The sequence below is a fragment of the Gossypium raimondii genome, chromosome 1 (genome assembly GCF_025698545.1).
Source record: "Gossypium raimondii isolate GPD5lz chromosome 1, ASM2569854v1, whole genome shotgun sequence".
Taxonomy (NCBI): domain Eukaryota; kingdom Viridiplantae; phylum Streptophyta; class Magnoliopsida; order Malvales; family Malvaceae; genus Gossypium; species Gossypium raimondii.
Window position 1 is genome coordinate 49,984,786 of NC_068565.1, and position 16,696 is coordinate 50,001,481.

The window sequence follows — 16,696 nt, forward strand, 5'->3', positions numbered from 1 at the left end:
AATTTGCATGCATGAAACTTTGATTGTGGTTCAAATGTACACATCAAACTTTAGTTTTGATTCAATCATTCACATTTAACGAAATAAATGTCAATTTATTTTTATATTCAATAAATTGTAATAAATAAAACTTAAACTGATGTTATATTAATAAGAATTGGATCGAATCAAAATTTCATGTATACAATTACACAAACTCAAAGTTCATGAGTAAAATTGCACATTAATCAAAGTTCATGTATTGTTTTGAGATTTATCCATTTTTTGATAAGATTAACGTATGCTTTCTCTCCTTATCTTGATGACTTGCACCTAGTTCGTCACATAAACCTTTTTTAATTGAATTGGTACTCAAATTTGAATTACATCACACTTTAATACTTTTTTTTTTGTAATATTGTTAAAATATGATGATGTAGCACTGACAACCAATAATATGATGACTTGTGACAGTTTTGCATTATGATACATATGCATTAATAAAAAAATAAAATTCTATTTTTAAAGAAATATATATATTTTTAAAATTATAAAAATTATTTCACGTTTAGAATGAACACAAACAAATAGATATCCAATTCAAATAAACCTATACATTATTTTATGCAAATTCATTCCGGATGTATTATTTAGTAATTTTATATATTTTAAATTATTTTATAAAATATCATGTTGTTATATTATTATTTTTAAATTAAAAATATAAGATATATTTATTTAAATAATTTTAAATAAAAATAAAAATATATAATACAATCACATTTATTTAAATAATTTTAAATAAAAATAAAAATATATAATACGATCATGTTTATATTCATTCGGACGTATTTAGATTATTAAGTCAAACTAAATTTAAATCAAATAAATTTTAATATATTGATTCAAATTTAATTATAAAATATATAAATATAAAATATTTTATTATTTTTAAATGATAATGTAAATTTTTTAATTGTTGGAGCTAAATAAGTCCAAATCTAGAGTTTTCTTTTTAAAATTGGTCCTCAACTTGTGGATCATAAATACTTCAAAATACAATTAAATAGAGAAAATATTAAATTTAATATTAAGTTTTAAGATATTTTGAAAGAGTAATTATTTAATTCACCCAATTCCACAAACGAGTTGATGATATATCAAATAAATTTTCATTTTGAAAATACTAATTTATGTTTTTGTAGTTAAGAAATTAAAATTGTGAAGAAGATCCAAATATTTTGGTAATTATAAATTTTTTTGGTAAATTACAATAACATGTGAGAAGCCCGAACAATAAACGCGAATAACGACTCAAATCCAGACCACATTTAGAACAATAAACAGCCTTAACTATTGGCTGGGGTTGAATACTAATTTTTTGGAAAAGCTAATGAAGTATGCTGTGAAAAGTTTTAAATTTTAATTCTCCCCCATGAACTTTCAAAAGCCATGCACTTTTGCCAAGCTCATGCCGAGACTAAAGGACTCAAAATCCTTAGCAAAAATAATTCAAAACTTAGCCCAAACTAGACAATTACTTCAAGGAAAACAACTTCATTCTCAGCTGATCTCATCTGGGTATCCATTATGCACTTTTTTAACCAACCATCTTCTTAACATGTACTCAAAATGTGGTCAATTAGATTACTCAGTTAAACTGTTTGATAAAATGTCTCAAAGAAACTTAGTTTCTTGGACTGCTATGGTTACCGGGTTTTCTCAGAATTTACATTATTTTGAAGCCATATCTACTTTTTGTGAAATGAGAATTGCTGGGGAAAATCCGACCCAGTTTGCTTTTTCGAGTGTTATTAAGGCTTGTGCTTCCGTTGGGTTGGTTGAGTTTGGGGAGCAAATTCATTGCCTCGCATTGAAATTTGGGTTTGGGTCTGATATTTTTGTTGTTAGCAATTTGGTTGACATGTATTCAAAGTGTGGAGTTATGGTTAATGCTTATAATGTTTTCCAAGAAATGGAGTGTAAAGATGAGGTCTTGTGGACTGCTTTGATTGATGGATATGCAAAGAATGGTCCTTTCGAGGATGCATTGTCAGCTTATAAGAACATGGTTAAAGAGGGAATTGGTATTGATAAGTTTGTTCTTTGTAGCACTTTAGGTGCTTGTGCAGCATTAAAGGCTTTAAATTTTGGGAAATGTCTCCATTCAGTTATGTTGAAGAAGGGATTTGAGTTGGAGATTTCAGTGGGAAATGCTCTTACTGATATGTACTCAAAAGTGGGAGATATGGAAAGCGCCTCAAATGTGTTTGGAATTGACTCTGATTGTAGAAATATTGTGGCTTGTTCTTCATTGATTGATGGATATGTTGAAATGGATCGAATAGAGGATGCTTTAAGTGTTTATGTTCGGCTCCGGAGGCAAGGAATTGAACCTAATGAATTCACTTTCTCGAGCTTGATCAAGGCTTGTTCCAGTCAAGCTACACTTGAGCAAGGTACACAGCTTCATGCTGAAGTGATTAAATTCAATTTTGATGGTAACCCTTTTGTTTCTTCGGTTCTTGTTGATATGTACGGAAAATGCGGGTTGCTTGATGACTCTATTCGAGTATTTGATGAGATTGAAAATGCCACTGAATTTGCATGGAATTCAATGTTAAGTGTGTTTGCTCAGCATGGTTTAGGAAAAGATGCTATTCAACTATTTAACAGGATGAAGAACGAAGGAGTGGAACCAAATGCGATAACATTTGTCAGTCTTCTAAGAGGCTGTAGTCATTCTGGTTTAGTGGAGGAAGGGTTAAGCTTTTTTAAAGCTATGGAGAAGACTTATGGAGTTATGCCTAGAGAAGAGCATTATTCCTGTGTTATTGACTTACTTGGTCGTGCCGGACAGCTTAAAGAAGCTGAAGATTTGATAAACAAGATGCCATTTGAACCAAATGCTTTTGGATGGTGTTCTTTCCTTGGAGCTTGCAAAATCCATGGTGATAAAGAAAGAGGTAAACTTGCAGCTGAAAGATTGATGCAACTTGAACCTGAAAATAGTGGAGCTCCTGTTTTGCTTTCAAATATTTATGCTAAGGAGCAACAATGGGAAGATGTGAGAACATTGAGGAAGATGATGCAAGATTTTAATGTTAAGAAACTACCAGGTTATAGCTGGGTTGATGTTGGAAACAAAACCCATATTTTTGGTGTTGAAGACTGGTCTCATCCTCAAATGAAAGCAATTTATGATAAGCTTAATGCTCTTTCGGGTCAGATAAAGGTGGCCGGATATGTCCCTTGCACAGATTCCATTCCCTTAGATGTGGATGTTAGTGTTAAAGAGAAGATACTTCAACATCACAGTGAGAGACTTGCCATTGCATTTGCACTAATAAGCATTCCAAGTGGGAAGCCAATTATTGTAAAGAAAAATTTAAGGGTCTGCTCGGATTGTCACTCTGCAATTAAGTACATATCAAAGGTGATTGGAAGAAAAATTATTGTCAGGGACAACAGTAGATTCCATCATTTCTCAAATGGATTGTGTTCTTGTGGAGATTTTTGGTAAGGTTTTTGACCTCTTAAAGTTAACATTAAGGAAATATATATATTTCATCACTTCTTAGAGGTGAACAATTTTGGATGCTGGAAAATCTGCAGAAGAGCTTGAAGGTACATGCCATTGCAAATTCTTTAAACTTCAAACAGTGTGCCTGTCTATCATTAAGAAATGGGAACATCATGCATATTCCTGTTACATTTTTCTGTATTAATCTGCTTACCGAAGTTTGGTTTCATGTATTCTTTAACGGTATTCGTCTGCATGTTCCTGTTGTTCTTTGCCACATTATAAGCTTACGGATGCTCGGTTTCATGTTTTTCTTTGACAGCATTCTACTGCATTGCATTGCCAATATGCAATATCAAATTTAATTATTCAGTTAACATTACCACTGAATAAAACAAATCGAGTAAACTCATCTTTACTTATCATCAAATGCACTCTGTACAAGCTAAGTTTTATTTAAACATGGGGGGTACTGAAACAAGTTCTATCCTAAATTTGTGAAATTTACACAACTTCTTGAAGGGGGGGATGTGTAGCTGCTTGCATTCTAAGGCAACAAACTATATATAGAACCAACTACTAGCATTCTCTATTTTCGAACAAGCATTTGCAGTAATATCCAGAAATGGAAACCAGTATGTGAAACTAAGCAGTGCTTTCAGAGTGAAGCATAAGTACATTGGTTGAGACACTGCAGAAAATCATTCAAGCTCTCGGATAGCGTGAATGGCCTTTCTTCTTCAGGAACTCAGGGATGTCCACTGAACCACCTTCACTGAAAGAAGGCCGCCGATTAATTCCAAGACCAGTATCTCCCTGTGTTAGTCGACCTGCCTGCATTTTAATGGAAATCTAGTATAAACAGGCATATGTGTGTGTGCATGAGTGCGTGAGAGAGAGAGAGAGCAAGAGAGTTACCTGAGACCTTTCACCTTCTTGATTTTTAAATCCCGTGGCGATTAGAGTTATACTGACCTAAAAGAAAGACCACAGTAACGATTGCCATAAAATTAGTGATTCATACTTAGGACCATGAATGATGTTTACCAGGCAATGTGTAAACATGACCTTGTTTATTACCTAAATGAAGAACCAAGAGAGAAGAGCGGCCTATATGGTTTTCATTGTTAATTCAAGAGCTTGAATTAAAATCATTGTGCACTCTATCTAAATTTGACCTTATTCTCCATACCTTAAATATCAAGAAGAAACGAATGACTAAATAAGCCAGGGTAGCAGAGATGCAATCCCATTGCCAATCTCATTGCTGAGATACTTCGCTAGGAAACACGAATTAGATACATTAGAACTAGCCAATAGCCACTGACAATAAACACAAAGGCAAGGCATCTCTTATTGGACCAACATGTTCCTGCTTTTCTGAATGTTTAAATAATTTCATTGTTATTCTTGTAACATATGCTTTCATTATAGTTACAGTTAGACAGAAGGCGTATGCAAAGTAATGCGTACACAGTAAAGTTCACCAATAAAGTCCAAATTTTAGCCCTACTTCTCAGAATGTTAATTCAATGAACGTATTGGAGGAACGCAAGCACGAACAAGAGTACATCTCTTTATTTTGTGACAGTCAGAGTGCCTTGCATCTTGTACGAATCCTGCTTTTTACTCAAGAACGAAACACATCCGGGTCCAGTATCACTTCGTTCATGAGAAAGTGGAACGGTAGATATAAAGAAAATTTATACCAAAGACAACATAGCAGATTTCATGACAAAGGTAATGAATACTGATAAGTTTGTTTGGTGTCAATCCTCTTTTGGCCTGATAGAGACGTGAGCAACATGAAAAGTGCAAGGTAGAAAGAATGGTGTAAGATATGATTATCCCAATCAAATCTTCAAGTGGGAGATTGTGGTTGATTAATGCCAAGTAAAAAGTTGGTTGCATTGAAAGCCACCAAATTAGGCTAGTAGTTGCAAGTTGGAAACTTATTAAAGAGATAATTGTTGTTTTAGTCTCTTACATTAATGGGTTATTTATAGTTTGGTCCCTGAAGCTCAACTATTAATAGCCTAACCATTTTAGCATTTAAGATCATCCCAAAATCAGAGAAGTTAGAGAGTGTTGTTTCTCCTTTTATCAAAAGAGAATTTTCATTATTTTCTCCTTGTTAAAGTGAGAAAAGTTGTAATTCCTAATTTTCTTATAGTGAAATTCTTCTATCCTTGCCCATGGTGCTTTTCACCTATATTAATTAGGGGGTTTTCCACGTAAAATCTGTCTTCTTTATTCTCGCTGTTATTCTTTCACAATTTCCCTCTACTCGACAACCGTATTCGCAACAAGTGGTATCAGACTAGGTTTGAATGTGTATGTCTACTATTTACATTCTCTGTGGTTGCCACTAAAAGGTGGATCCTCCACAACAGAAAGTAAGTTAGATTATTACTTGCTCACCTAAGGTGTTGGGCACTATTCACATCAAATAGTGAAATAGTGGGAGCTATTTGTTATAGAAGCAATGGAAACAAAATTTGAGATTGAAAGTTACAGAGTTTTAGAGAATGTTGTTTCCATTGCTTCTATAATAGATAACTTCCACTATTTCACTATTTGATGTAAATAGTACCCAACTTCGATGAGTAAGTAATAATCTAACTTATGTTCTGTTGTGGAGGATCCATCTTTCAGTGGCAACCATAGAGAATGGGATAAGTAGATATACACACCCAAACCTGGCTCTGATACCATTTGCTGCAAATAAAACAAAATTGCAACTGATAATTTGAGAGAATAAAGAAGACATAGGTTTTATGTGAAAAATTCCTAATTAGTATAAGGGGAAAAAACCACGACCAAGGATAGAAGAATTTCACTATGAGGAAACTAAGAATTACAACTTCTCTCACTTTAACAAGGAGAAAACAATGAAAATTCTCTCTTAATAAAAGGAGAAACAACACTCTCTAACTTCTATGGCCGTGGAATGATTTTCGGATTGTGATGATCTTAAATGCTAAAATGGTTAGGCTATTTATAGTTGAACTTCAGGGATCAAACTATAAATAACCCATTAATGTAAGAGGCTAAAACAATAATTACCCCTTTAATAATTTTCCAACTTGCAACTACTAGCCTAATTTAGTGGCTTTTTTGATGGCTTTCAATGCAACCAACTTTGACTTGGCATTAATCAACAACAGTGCTGTAATGGCATACTCTTGATTAGAACTACAGTGAAGTGGATGACATACTTAAATTATGGTGATCAAACTATAGGTATGCAAATGACTGTTACCAAGTCTAAAACTTTGGTATCACTAAATTAGAACAAGTATGAACTTACTTGGCCACTAAGTGATGGATCTATCACTGCTCCAAATATTAAGTTGGCAGCAGGATCCACAAGATCATATATAACCTCAGCTGCAGCATTGACCTACAGAAAAAAAAAAAAGATCACATGTCAAATGATGCATACGAGAAGAGAAATAAAGTAACTCACTTGTATTGCTTGAGTGAGAGAGTTAGTAGCAAAGGAATACCTCAAACAATGTTAGATCACTTCCACCAGTTATGTTCCACACGATTCCAGTGGCTCTTTCTATACCAAGATCTAACAAAGGTGACTGGATTGCATTTAGTGCAGCATCTCTTGCCCTTGTTTTTCCTACAAACCAGACAAAGTAACTTGTCAATAGAAAGGCAATTTAAATACATAATTACCAACAAATAAACTTAAGTGTTGCAATGGGAAGAGATCACGACCATATGACATGAAAAATCATCAATAAGTACTGCCAATAAAAGGAAAAAGGAAAGAAAATGGATAATCTACAATCACTTGTATTTTGTTACATGGCGAAAAGAAAAGAGGTAGAAACTTCATGCATTCATAGTCGAAACTTTGGTGCATTATCTTCTGAGAAAAAAGAAAGTCCAATCCGTACCGTCTTTATCATTTATGAAACACAACTGAGAAACATGTAACATGATGGTGGTCCAAGTTCTTTGCATTAAGGTATGAATGAACCATGCAATAAGCTTGAGAAACCTCTATTTTTTTCTCCTATTTTCTCCCTACTTCGACATTATAAACGCTAATGATCTCTTTGAATTACCAGTTGCAGTTCCTATCCCCATTAGTGAAGAACCTGCATTTGCCATTATAGTTCGCACATCAGCAAAGTCCACATTCACTAGCCCCGGAATCTGCAATGAGGAGATTCAAAAGCAATTAGGATCCAGAAGTATGGTTCCAAGCTTCTAATACTTCAACTTCTGTGCCGTCCAAAACATTTCACATATGAATGTTGGATTGGGAGGTTTGCATACCGTAATTATATCAGAGATACCACGAACACCTTGTCGAAGAATATCATCAGCCAGATTAAATGCTTCTGTTACTGGAGTAGATGGGGAAACTGCAGTCAACAACTTGTCGTTTGGAATAACAATTAGCGTGTCAACATTTTCTCTTAGAGCTGCAATTCCTTCCTGTGCTTGAACAGTCCTTCGTCTTCCTTCAAAAGAAAAAGGGGTAGTGGCAATACCGACAGTTAATATACCCATGGACTTCGCAAGCCCTGCAATTACAGGAGCTCCCCCGGTTCCAGTTCCTCCGCCCATTCCAGCCTGCAAATGCAAACTTGAAATCCTATGTAAAATGTTAAAGAAAGATACTAGAAAACAAATGAAAGCCAAGATCCCAAGTGTTGGTCCTAACTTTGAACTAATATGAATTTATCACGACCCCATGTGTAACATTACCAGAAGAAACGATTTTTCCAATGGAAAATTAGAGAACAAATAGTTTTATGAACTAATATGAATCATCAAATATAAGACAGATCAGACTCTAGGAAACAGCATGATCAGATATACAACAAAAGTTTTATGGATTTTTACCTTAAATGCTAGCAACACATATTGGGTGCTCACCTCATAATAACAACTTAAGCTAGGGTAAAAGTACCGTGAAGGCCCCTGTACTAAGAGTCAAATTGCATTTTGCTCCCTTTACTCAAAAAATGGGCAAATTAGTTCCTGTATGTTAGATTAAAGAGTAAACTACATTCTGTTAAAATTTTTATCCATTTCTACAATTTGTTAAAAACTAGCATGGCTAATGGAATAACCGGATAGTTATACGTGGCGTACTACTTGCACCTCATGCTAACGTATAGGGACCAAATTTTAACAGTAAAAGTGGATGGAATTTTTAATAAAAGGACGAGTTTGCTCTTTGATCTAATGTATGGAGACTAGTTTGCCTATTTTTTGAGTAGAGGGGGCAAAATGCAATTCGGCTCCTAGTATAAGGGCTTCCATGGTACTTTTACCGTTAAGCTAGCTCCCGGAGAAACAATATATAATTCTTACACACCTTGACACTAGACTTCGAGGATATTCATTAACGGTTCAACTGATTCAATGGATTTCATGAAACAGGAAACCATGTATCAGCAGCCAAATTGTATTTATTATATGATTAATGCATATCACTTTAATTAGGACGATAGGAATATTTTCTTCAAGGAATATCATTCACTAGTCTCCACGAGGAGTCCGGTTAAAAGTAATAAACAGAACATAAAATTGTTGCATAGCATGTTTTGCTCAATTTTGCATACTATTACAAACAAAAGCAACAAAATGGTGACGGTTTAGATTCAAGATACTCATGAAATCAGATTAGTAACACTAACAGTAATAATCCAAACTCTACTCAAATGATTAAAACTGTAGATTGGGAACTTACAGTTACAAAAACCATATCAGCACCATAAAGAGCCTCTTCTATTGACTCTTTGCTCTCTTTCGCAGCATTCATGCCAATTTCTGGATTCCCACCAGCACCAAGACCCCTAGTTAGCTCCTGACCGATTTGCAAACGACGCTCGGGGAAGATAGGTGACATTTTCATAGCTTGAACATCAGTGTTAACGATCCAAAACTCTACACCCTGCATTTCGCTCTCTATCATACGATTAACAGCATTTGACCCACCACCACCAACACCGATAACTTTGATCTTAGCTTCATTGTTATTATTTGAACCATTCATGTCTCCTAAGATCTCGGTGACACTTCCACTAGAACTCTCTTTTCTTGGATTGGTTATCATTTTGTTCCCTTCACCTCTAAGCATTGGAACTTCATGATGTAGGTTTAGAAAACGGTCTTTGTTTTGATACAGACTGACACCGTGAGAATTGGTGGAACATCTAAGATGAGGCATGATAGACCTTAGGCCGGCACTTGAAAACCCAATTTTCCCATCACAGAGCTTAAGGCAGCTAAGTCTACCTGTAGGATTTTCCAATAACACTCTCCCTCCAAGAACATTAAGTACCCCAATTGGTCTAATATCAGAAGCAGTTGTCATTTTATAAGGCAGCACTAGGAATCAAATTTATGATACAAGCCAGATAATTTAGAAGCCTAAACAGCTTAAATTTCAAGTTTGCAATTTCATTCAATACCTGCATAAAACCCACAATTAAATCAAAATTATATTCCCAAACACCTAGTAAAACCCATTAGCTAAAACACTATCAGTGTCCATTTTGCAGATTGACCTTAAAACTAAAAGTAATCACTAAAGGGCTATAACTTTCTCAAATGAAGAGCATCAAAGTGAAGTATAACATCAAACAAGTTGCCAATATACATTCAGAAATTACACCATATGCACACGCACACTACCTAAAATGCCTCAACTTTGAAGTTCACAGCAAACCAAATTTACAATTCAAAGTAAAATGTTCAAAGATAAAGTGTACAAACAAGACAAAATGCATCAAAAATTTTATCTGGGTATTAATTAAAAGGAGAAAAGAAAGAACCTGAAAGAGATTCAGAGTGGACTAAACCAGAAACAGCAAAGTTCCCTCAGGGCATTTGAGTGGCTGAAAAGCCCAAAGATTGTGGAAATGGGGGCAAGGTTTTTTCGTTTTTGGATTTTAGCAATGCGGTTTCCTTCGCCAGGTTGTTGTTAAAAAACAAAATTACAAACCCCAACATAAAGAAAATATCTAGTGAAGTAAAGAGAAGAAGGCCATAATTTATGAGAAATATGAATAGTGCCCTTATCGGCCAGGGTTTAAGTGTAGCCCTTAAAAATGGTTAAACCCTTTTTTGTTTTTGTCTTGATTGTCACTGGTGGGACTGGGGGCTCGTCACAAACAAAAGTTCTTTTCTTTCTTTAGATGGAAGAAATGAAAGAATAAGACGTTTCATTTAAGTGGGGATGATAGCCAAAGTTTCCATTTTTCATTTTCTCACAATCCAAACAAAGGTCCGAGTTTCCAATAGTCGACATCAAAGGCCTCTCTCCCAATTCCCCACCCAATCTTTGCTTTTTCCATTTTCACTAGCCTGTTGTAATATTAGTTGTGGATTTCAAGACCCTTTGTGATAAGATAAGATTCTAGCCCACGAATTGATGCTTCCTTGCTCAAATTAACCCCTCCAAATAAACTTCGATGATATTGATTCCATCAATACCGCTTTATTCGATTTAATCAAATAAATAAAATTTATATCCATTCATAAATCTCCTTTATTCGAATCAATACTACTTCAAATATTTTAAATCAATCCAATTACCTAACCCGTTCTAAAAATTATACAACAATATTTAAATTAAAAAAAATTTAACATATTCGTGATCAATTTGTGACTTAATTCAATCAGCTGATTTAATTTTAATAAAATAAATTATTAACAATTTATACGAATTTTTAAAAAAATTCAATTCAATCACCAATTCAGTCTAGTCTAGCTGATCCAACACGTGTTGAATTCTAAACTTTCTGTATACTTACATTCTCAAAAATTAGGAATCAAACATTATCGATGAAACAATTTATCGCCCCACGAAAATCTTGGGGCCAAATTTGAGACTAAGATGATATACAAGCAACGACATACCTTTCCATGACTTGTGTGAACATTAAAACCATATACATACATACATATATATATCATTAGTTTAGACTTCAGAAATTTGATTATTCATAAAAATCATATTCCCAGAAGTCTTCTTTATAAATATCCACCAACTATCATGTGTCTAAACGTGTTTTGATGATGTTCTTCAGCTTGAGGTTATGTCATTGGTTTTGAGAGCTTCCACCGTCAATGCCTGCATCATATTCCATGGATTTTTACATTTTGTAGCATAAGCATTGCAATTACTGATCTAAGATGATGAGGGAAACAAATAGAGAAGAGAAGGGTAAATATCCATTTTCGTAACTGAACAAGGTTTAAATTGGTACCTAAGGTTTGCTTCAAGGTTCAATTCAGTAACTAAACTATTTTGGCCCAATTGAATACCTGAACTTCGCTTTATAGTTCATATTGGTCCAAATAAGACATTTAATGTCGGTACCAATTCAAACTAAAAAGCCAAGTTTAGGTGCCAAATTGAATCTTAAAGCCAAGTACCTAATTGGAACAAAAAAAAACCTTAGGAACATTGAAGCAAAGTTTAGGTACCTAAATGTATATTTACCCAAAAAAGAAATATAACTAAAATACTTGCCTTGAGCATGCATCTTCTTTTCTCGCTCATAATGGACCACTTAGATTTCTTCTCATTACCCTTAGTTTCTCTTTAACTTTCTGGGCTTTGGTTTGTGTTTTCATTGACCATTCCTCAAAGTACTGCAAGGACAAAAAAACACCAAAAATAGGATGAACAAAGCAAAAAAATGAATCTAGTATGATGCTTGTAGCCATCAATGCTTATATTTCCTACTCTTATGCATGTTGCCCCCATCATAAAGTTATATAACTTTTCCCCTTCTGATCATCTTTTTTTATTCTCTACTTCATATGGTGCATTGTAAAGCACATGGAATCAGTTGAATGATTTACCTGTTGCTTTCTTTTCCTCTCGAGTTCCACCTGTTGAAATGCAAGTAAAATGAGATTGAGCTGCCATATTATATATGATAAAAGCTACATCAAGATCTGAAATTTCGATAAATGCGAAAAGTAATACGAATGTTACCAAAGCCTGCTTGAGGTGAGTATTCTCTTGTTTCAATTGGTTCAATTCTGCTTCTAGCTCAACTGTATATGCCTGTTAAATATAACCAACCTTAAGAATTGAAGTATTATGCCTATATACTAATGACCTACACAATAGAAGATTATTTCTCTACCAGTAAATATATATGTATAGTTGTATACACATGCATATATATGCATTCACTTCCAGCAAACAGTAGTTGTTGGTAGTACCTGTTTTCTAGCTCTAGACCTTGCAGCTGATTCCCTATTCTTAATCATCCTGCGTTGCCTTCTCTCGACTACTTTTTCTATTGGACCATCAATGATTCTTTTCCTTCCTCGTAGTCCACCTATCTCTATCCCGAATTGAGTGGCTGCATTATCAACTTGATTGGTACATATCCCATCTGGTGATACCGGACTTATTGGTGATACCACTCCCATTGCCTGTCCCGGTCCAAAGCCACCAGCTGCACCTACTTTTCCGTTATAACAGATGGCTGTTGACGGTGGGGCAGCAGCTGGCTGGTAGCCGCCACCCCCCTTACCATCATTAAGATAGCGTGATGAATCACCAAGGACTCCACTTGGAGGCATTGTTTGATATGTACTCCCACCAAAGCCACCACTGCCACCCATTCCCATAATTGGCCTGGGAACAAAACTCGGACCCACTGCAGGGTTATTGCTAGCCTGATGCAACCCGAACTGTTGTTGATGTTGCGAATGCGGCGGTACTGCCGGTGGTACGCATGGTTCCCGAACTACACCTGCCTTAACCAAGAAATCCTCCAAGGTCATTTCCCCAAAAGTCGGTTGTCGAGTACTAGTATTCTCAGCATTCTGCACATTGCTATTGTTACTCTGTCCTTGTCCTTGCTGCACTTTATGTATCTCAGACCAAACTTCATCAACAGTTTTCCGACACAATGGTGCCGGAAGTGAAAGCGAGCCTTGTCGAGGCAAGCTAGACTGCCTAGCTACACCTTTACTGCTTGCTGTTTCATTCAAAGATAAGTTAACATGGTTGCTAACCTGTTCATTTACACCATTGTTGTGATGATTGTTATTAATGGAGTTTGTAGCTTGGTTTTCTTCAGCATTCCAAATGCTGGTAAGGAACTCGTCCATGTTCATCGACCCAAAGTTCTTCCCACATAACGTGTGCTGGAACTCATCGAGAGTGAGGGAATAGATTGAGGATTGTCTTCCAAGGGCCGATAATGGATGATTCTTTAGCTGCTGGTCCACCTCCTTCAATGTGGACTCGACCTCGCCAACCTCAGAGTCCTCAACCACCATTTTTGCGATGAAATCTTGCTTTAAACTATAAAAAACGAGATTATAATCGATAAATAAGTATTGTAGCAGATTGTTAAAGGTGGGGCCAAAGCATGATTCTTGAATATCAACCCAACATGTAAGCAAAAAGTAAAATTTAAGGGAAAAAAAGGGTGCATTAGACTTTCACTTAGAACAGTCAAGTAAATAAATTGAAGTACTAGTGGGAGTTTAAGTTCAGTAAAGTTGATTTAACAATGGAGGAAATAGAAAAATAAATAAGAAAAAGATAAAATGGGGTAGTGCATTTTTTTAATGTAAAAGATAAAAAGCTTCAAAAGTGGGTGAACAATGGGAATCTATTAGCTTATCTTGTTTCACTCCACCACCCTCCATGAATTGAAATAAAATATTGTTTATCATGTCAGAAGATATAACAAGTGCTTTATATTTTCGATATTTATTTAAAATTTTATGTCAATTTTCTTTGGATACTATATCAATTGTGATTAGTTTAATATTAACTCACATGTAGAAAAATTAATAATTATAAGTAAATATAATTTTAAAACTAGAACAATAATGGTACCTACCAATACAAATTATAATCTATGACCTATCTAGGCAACAGGTCAGGCTACAATTAAAATATTTAAAATTAATTATAAAATATATATTATTAATTCGGACACCAATTAAGCTAAAAATAATATAATTAAGCTATATTAGTAATACTAAAGATATATAAGTAATTTAATTTTAAAAATTAAAATTCCTATTTTTCTTTCACCTTCCTATTCAATTTTATCATTTTATTTAAACTATTAGCATTTTATTTCTTTATTGATAATTATTTGCATTTCTCAATTTCTTTAATAATAATGATTTTTAAAAGGTAATTATTACTTAACTAATAATTTCTATGATTTTTAGGTTATTGTGACTTTTCACCTAATCTTTTAAAAAATTCACCCACAATAATTGAACTCAAATCAAACCTTTTTAAGATTCAAGCTGTGACTCCTAACCATGAATTCCTTTACACCTAATTGATTTCTAAATTTTTCATAATGGTTAAAAGATAATATTCAATATAAAAATTATACTTTATATAAATATAAAATATTTTAAATACAAAGAAGAAAACATAGCAGGAGCAGAACCAAGAAGATGATCTTTATATAGTGGAGCAAAGATATTGCTGGGCGAAGAAGGGAGCTACAAAGAATCTTTCCTACTATGGAAAAGATGATAACATCCATTGACTAATCAAATACCGCTAAATTAAAATTTAATACTTTTTTTTTCCCTTCTCATAAGATGATAAAAAAGGGCGAGCTACCGAACAAAAATACCTACTATACTATTCAATAATTTCTTCTCTAAAGTGTAAATATGTATTTGAACAATTTACTTTTGGATATGTCTTACCATTACATCGACTTTTGGTGTTGCAAAGTCGATGTAATGATAAGATAAGTTTAAATATAATAAGATTAATACATATGTATATATTGTCACACGATTGGGAAAAAAAATGTTGCATGATATATAGATAATTGAACGACATATGGATCAGGCAAAGTGAAGGATACATAAAGGAGCTAAAAGGCTCACCCTAAGTTAAATTAATGACTAAGTAATTGAGTTGATAAATAAATAGGGTGATAGTAGTGTTTGATGTATGTAGTGACAAGTGATTTTTGTTTACTATTAAGATAAATCTTATGTTCATCATGCCTTCTCTAACCCTTATCAAAATATAATATATATGCATGGAATGGGACAAGCCATAGAGAGACTATAGCTTCAAAACAAGGATTGAAAGAACACATAAAGGGATCCCTATTAACGCATTTCTTGAACCATAAAAGAAGCAAAGCAAGAAACTGAAGAAGCATGTATGAACATACCTGGTTTCAACAAAGGAAAGGAGATATGATTGGAGCTGAAAAAAGATGAGAAAATAGGAGGGTTATTGTGGTTGAAGAAAATGGTTAGGCAGTGGGGAATATAAACAAAAACGTAGAGGGTGTAAAAGTGAGTTTAAAGTTTCCCGGCGCAGTGGGGTCCAAAAAAGTCAATTGGAATCGACCCAAAGGAAGGGAAAACTTAATAAAAATTGGGTAATTGTGCTGTCTCCCCAGTTCCAAAATGGTATCGCCATTGCTTTGATCGACACGTTTCGGCCATGTGGCTTGCTCTGCTTTGCTTTACTGCTCTTAGCTCAACGCGTGTGCTGCTGCTGCTGCCTCTTTTGCTCATCTTAAGTCGACGGAAACTAAAACCCTTCTCCGTCAGCAACCTAAACCTCCCATTCTACTACTTCTTATTGGTATTAAAATATTCCTATTCTACATCAAATACAGGAAGAATGCTTCTGAAACAAGAACATAGGTTAAATCCATCATCTTATTAATTTGATTAGTCAATCGGTACATATGATTCTAATCAAATAAATTATAAAAATTTACAAAATTAGAAAAAATTAAAAATTTTAAAATCGGATTCAATCAATTTTTTAACGTGTTTCATACTAGTTGCAATTGTTTTTGTCTCTCATCGGAGTCTGGACCATATTTCAACTTATTTTCAATTCAACCGGTTTGGTTCAATTATGAAAACACTAAAAAGAATTGACCATGAAGTTTATTGTAATCCGTGTTGTTTGGATCGGGATTGATTGGGAAATTAATCTAAAAATGACTTTAAACTAGTTAGGCCAAAAATCGATACGAAACCAGTTAAAAACTGGTTGAACTAATTTTTTTTAAAAATTTTAAATTTTTTTAATTAATCGGTATAAGAAACATTGATTAAAATTGACATAAAATAATTTAGAATCGAACTCAAAATCTCATACTTATAACATAATACTCTTGCTACTAACCGAAGTTGATGACATAAATATGCAGTTATAATATT

General features: G+C 34.1%; 4 protein-coding genes across 5 annotated transcripts in view; 1 reads left to right on the forward strand and 3 right to left on the reverse strand.

Moving 5' to 3' along the window:
- Positions 1 to 8,423, reverse strand: part of LOC105786339 (F-box/kelch-repeat protein At1g57790) — an 83,304-nt gene extending 74,881 nt beyond the window's left edge. Inside the window, exon 1 of the mRNA XM_052635349.1 lies at positions 8,419 to 8,423. The gene's annotated coding sequence lies outside the window, so the exon portion shown is untranslated. The remainder of the gene's footprint in view (positions 1 to 8,418) is intronic.
- On the forward strand, positions 1,274 to 3,691 carry LOC105786347 (pentatricopeptide repeat-containing protein At4g33170). The gene has a single exon (XM_012612726.2). The coding sequence runs from the start codon at positions 1,415 to 1,417 to the stop codon at positions 3,500 to 3,502; it is 2,088 nt and encodes a 695-aa protein (XP_012468180.1). The 5' UTR covers positions 1,274 to 1,414; the 3' UTR covers positions 3,503 to 3,691.
- LOC105786348 (cell division protein FtsZ homolog 2-1, chloroplastic) lies at positions 3,893 to 10,809 on the reverse strand. Of its 2 annotated transcripts, XR_001131365.2 has the most exons (9): positions 10,315 to 10,809; positions 9,228 to 9,951; positions 7,802 to 8,101; positions 7,588 to 7,678; positions 7,012 to 7,136; positions 6,813 to 6,905; positions 4,695 to 4,777; positions 4,421 to 4,477; positions 4,285 to 4,336 (listed from the first exon to the last, which is right to left on the reverse strand). XR_001131365.2 is itself a non-coding variant. In XM_012612728.2 (8 exons), exons 2-8 carry the CDS (start codon positions 9,852 to 9,854, stop codon positions 4,208 to 4,210), a joined length of 1,422 nt encoding a protein of 473 aa, XP_012468182.1. In that variant the 5' UTR covers positions 9,855 to 9,951; positions 10,315 to 10,802; the 3' UTR covers positions 3,893 to 4,207. The 2 variants fall into 2 exon arrangements, 1 of the variants encoding a protein (XP_012468182.1); XM_012612728.2 differs by lacking the exon at positions 4,695 to 4,777 and having other exon boundaries at positions 3,893 to 4,336; positions 10,315 to 10,802.
- A 458-nt stretch (positions 10,810 to 11,267) lies between these two features.
- LOC105786349 (protein ABSCISIC ACID-INSENSITIVE 5) lies at positions 11,268 to 16,032 on the reverse strand. Its single transcript, XM_012612731.2, has 6 exons — positions 15,685 to 16,032; positions 12,722 to 13,817; positions 12,489 to 12,560; positions 12,353 to 12,382; positions 12,018 to 12,139; positions 11,268 to 11,615 (listed from the first exon to the last, which is right to left on the reverse strand). Exons 2-5 carry the CDS (start codon positions 13,790 to 13,792, stop codon positions 12,044 to 12,046), a joined length of 1,269 nt encoding a protein of 422 aa, XP_012468185.1. The 5' UTR covers positions 13,793 to 13,817; positions 15,685 to 16,032; the 3' UTR covers positions 11,268 to 11,615; positions 12,018 to 12,043.
- Positions 16,033 to 16,696: the final 664 nt, after the last annotated feature.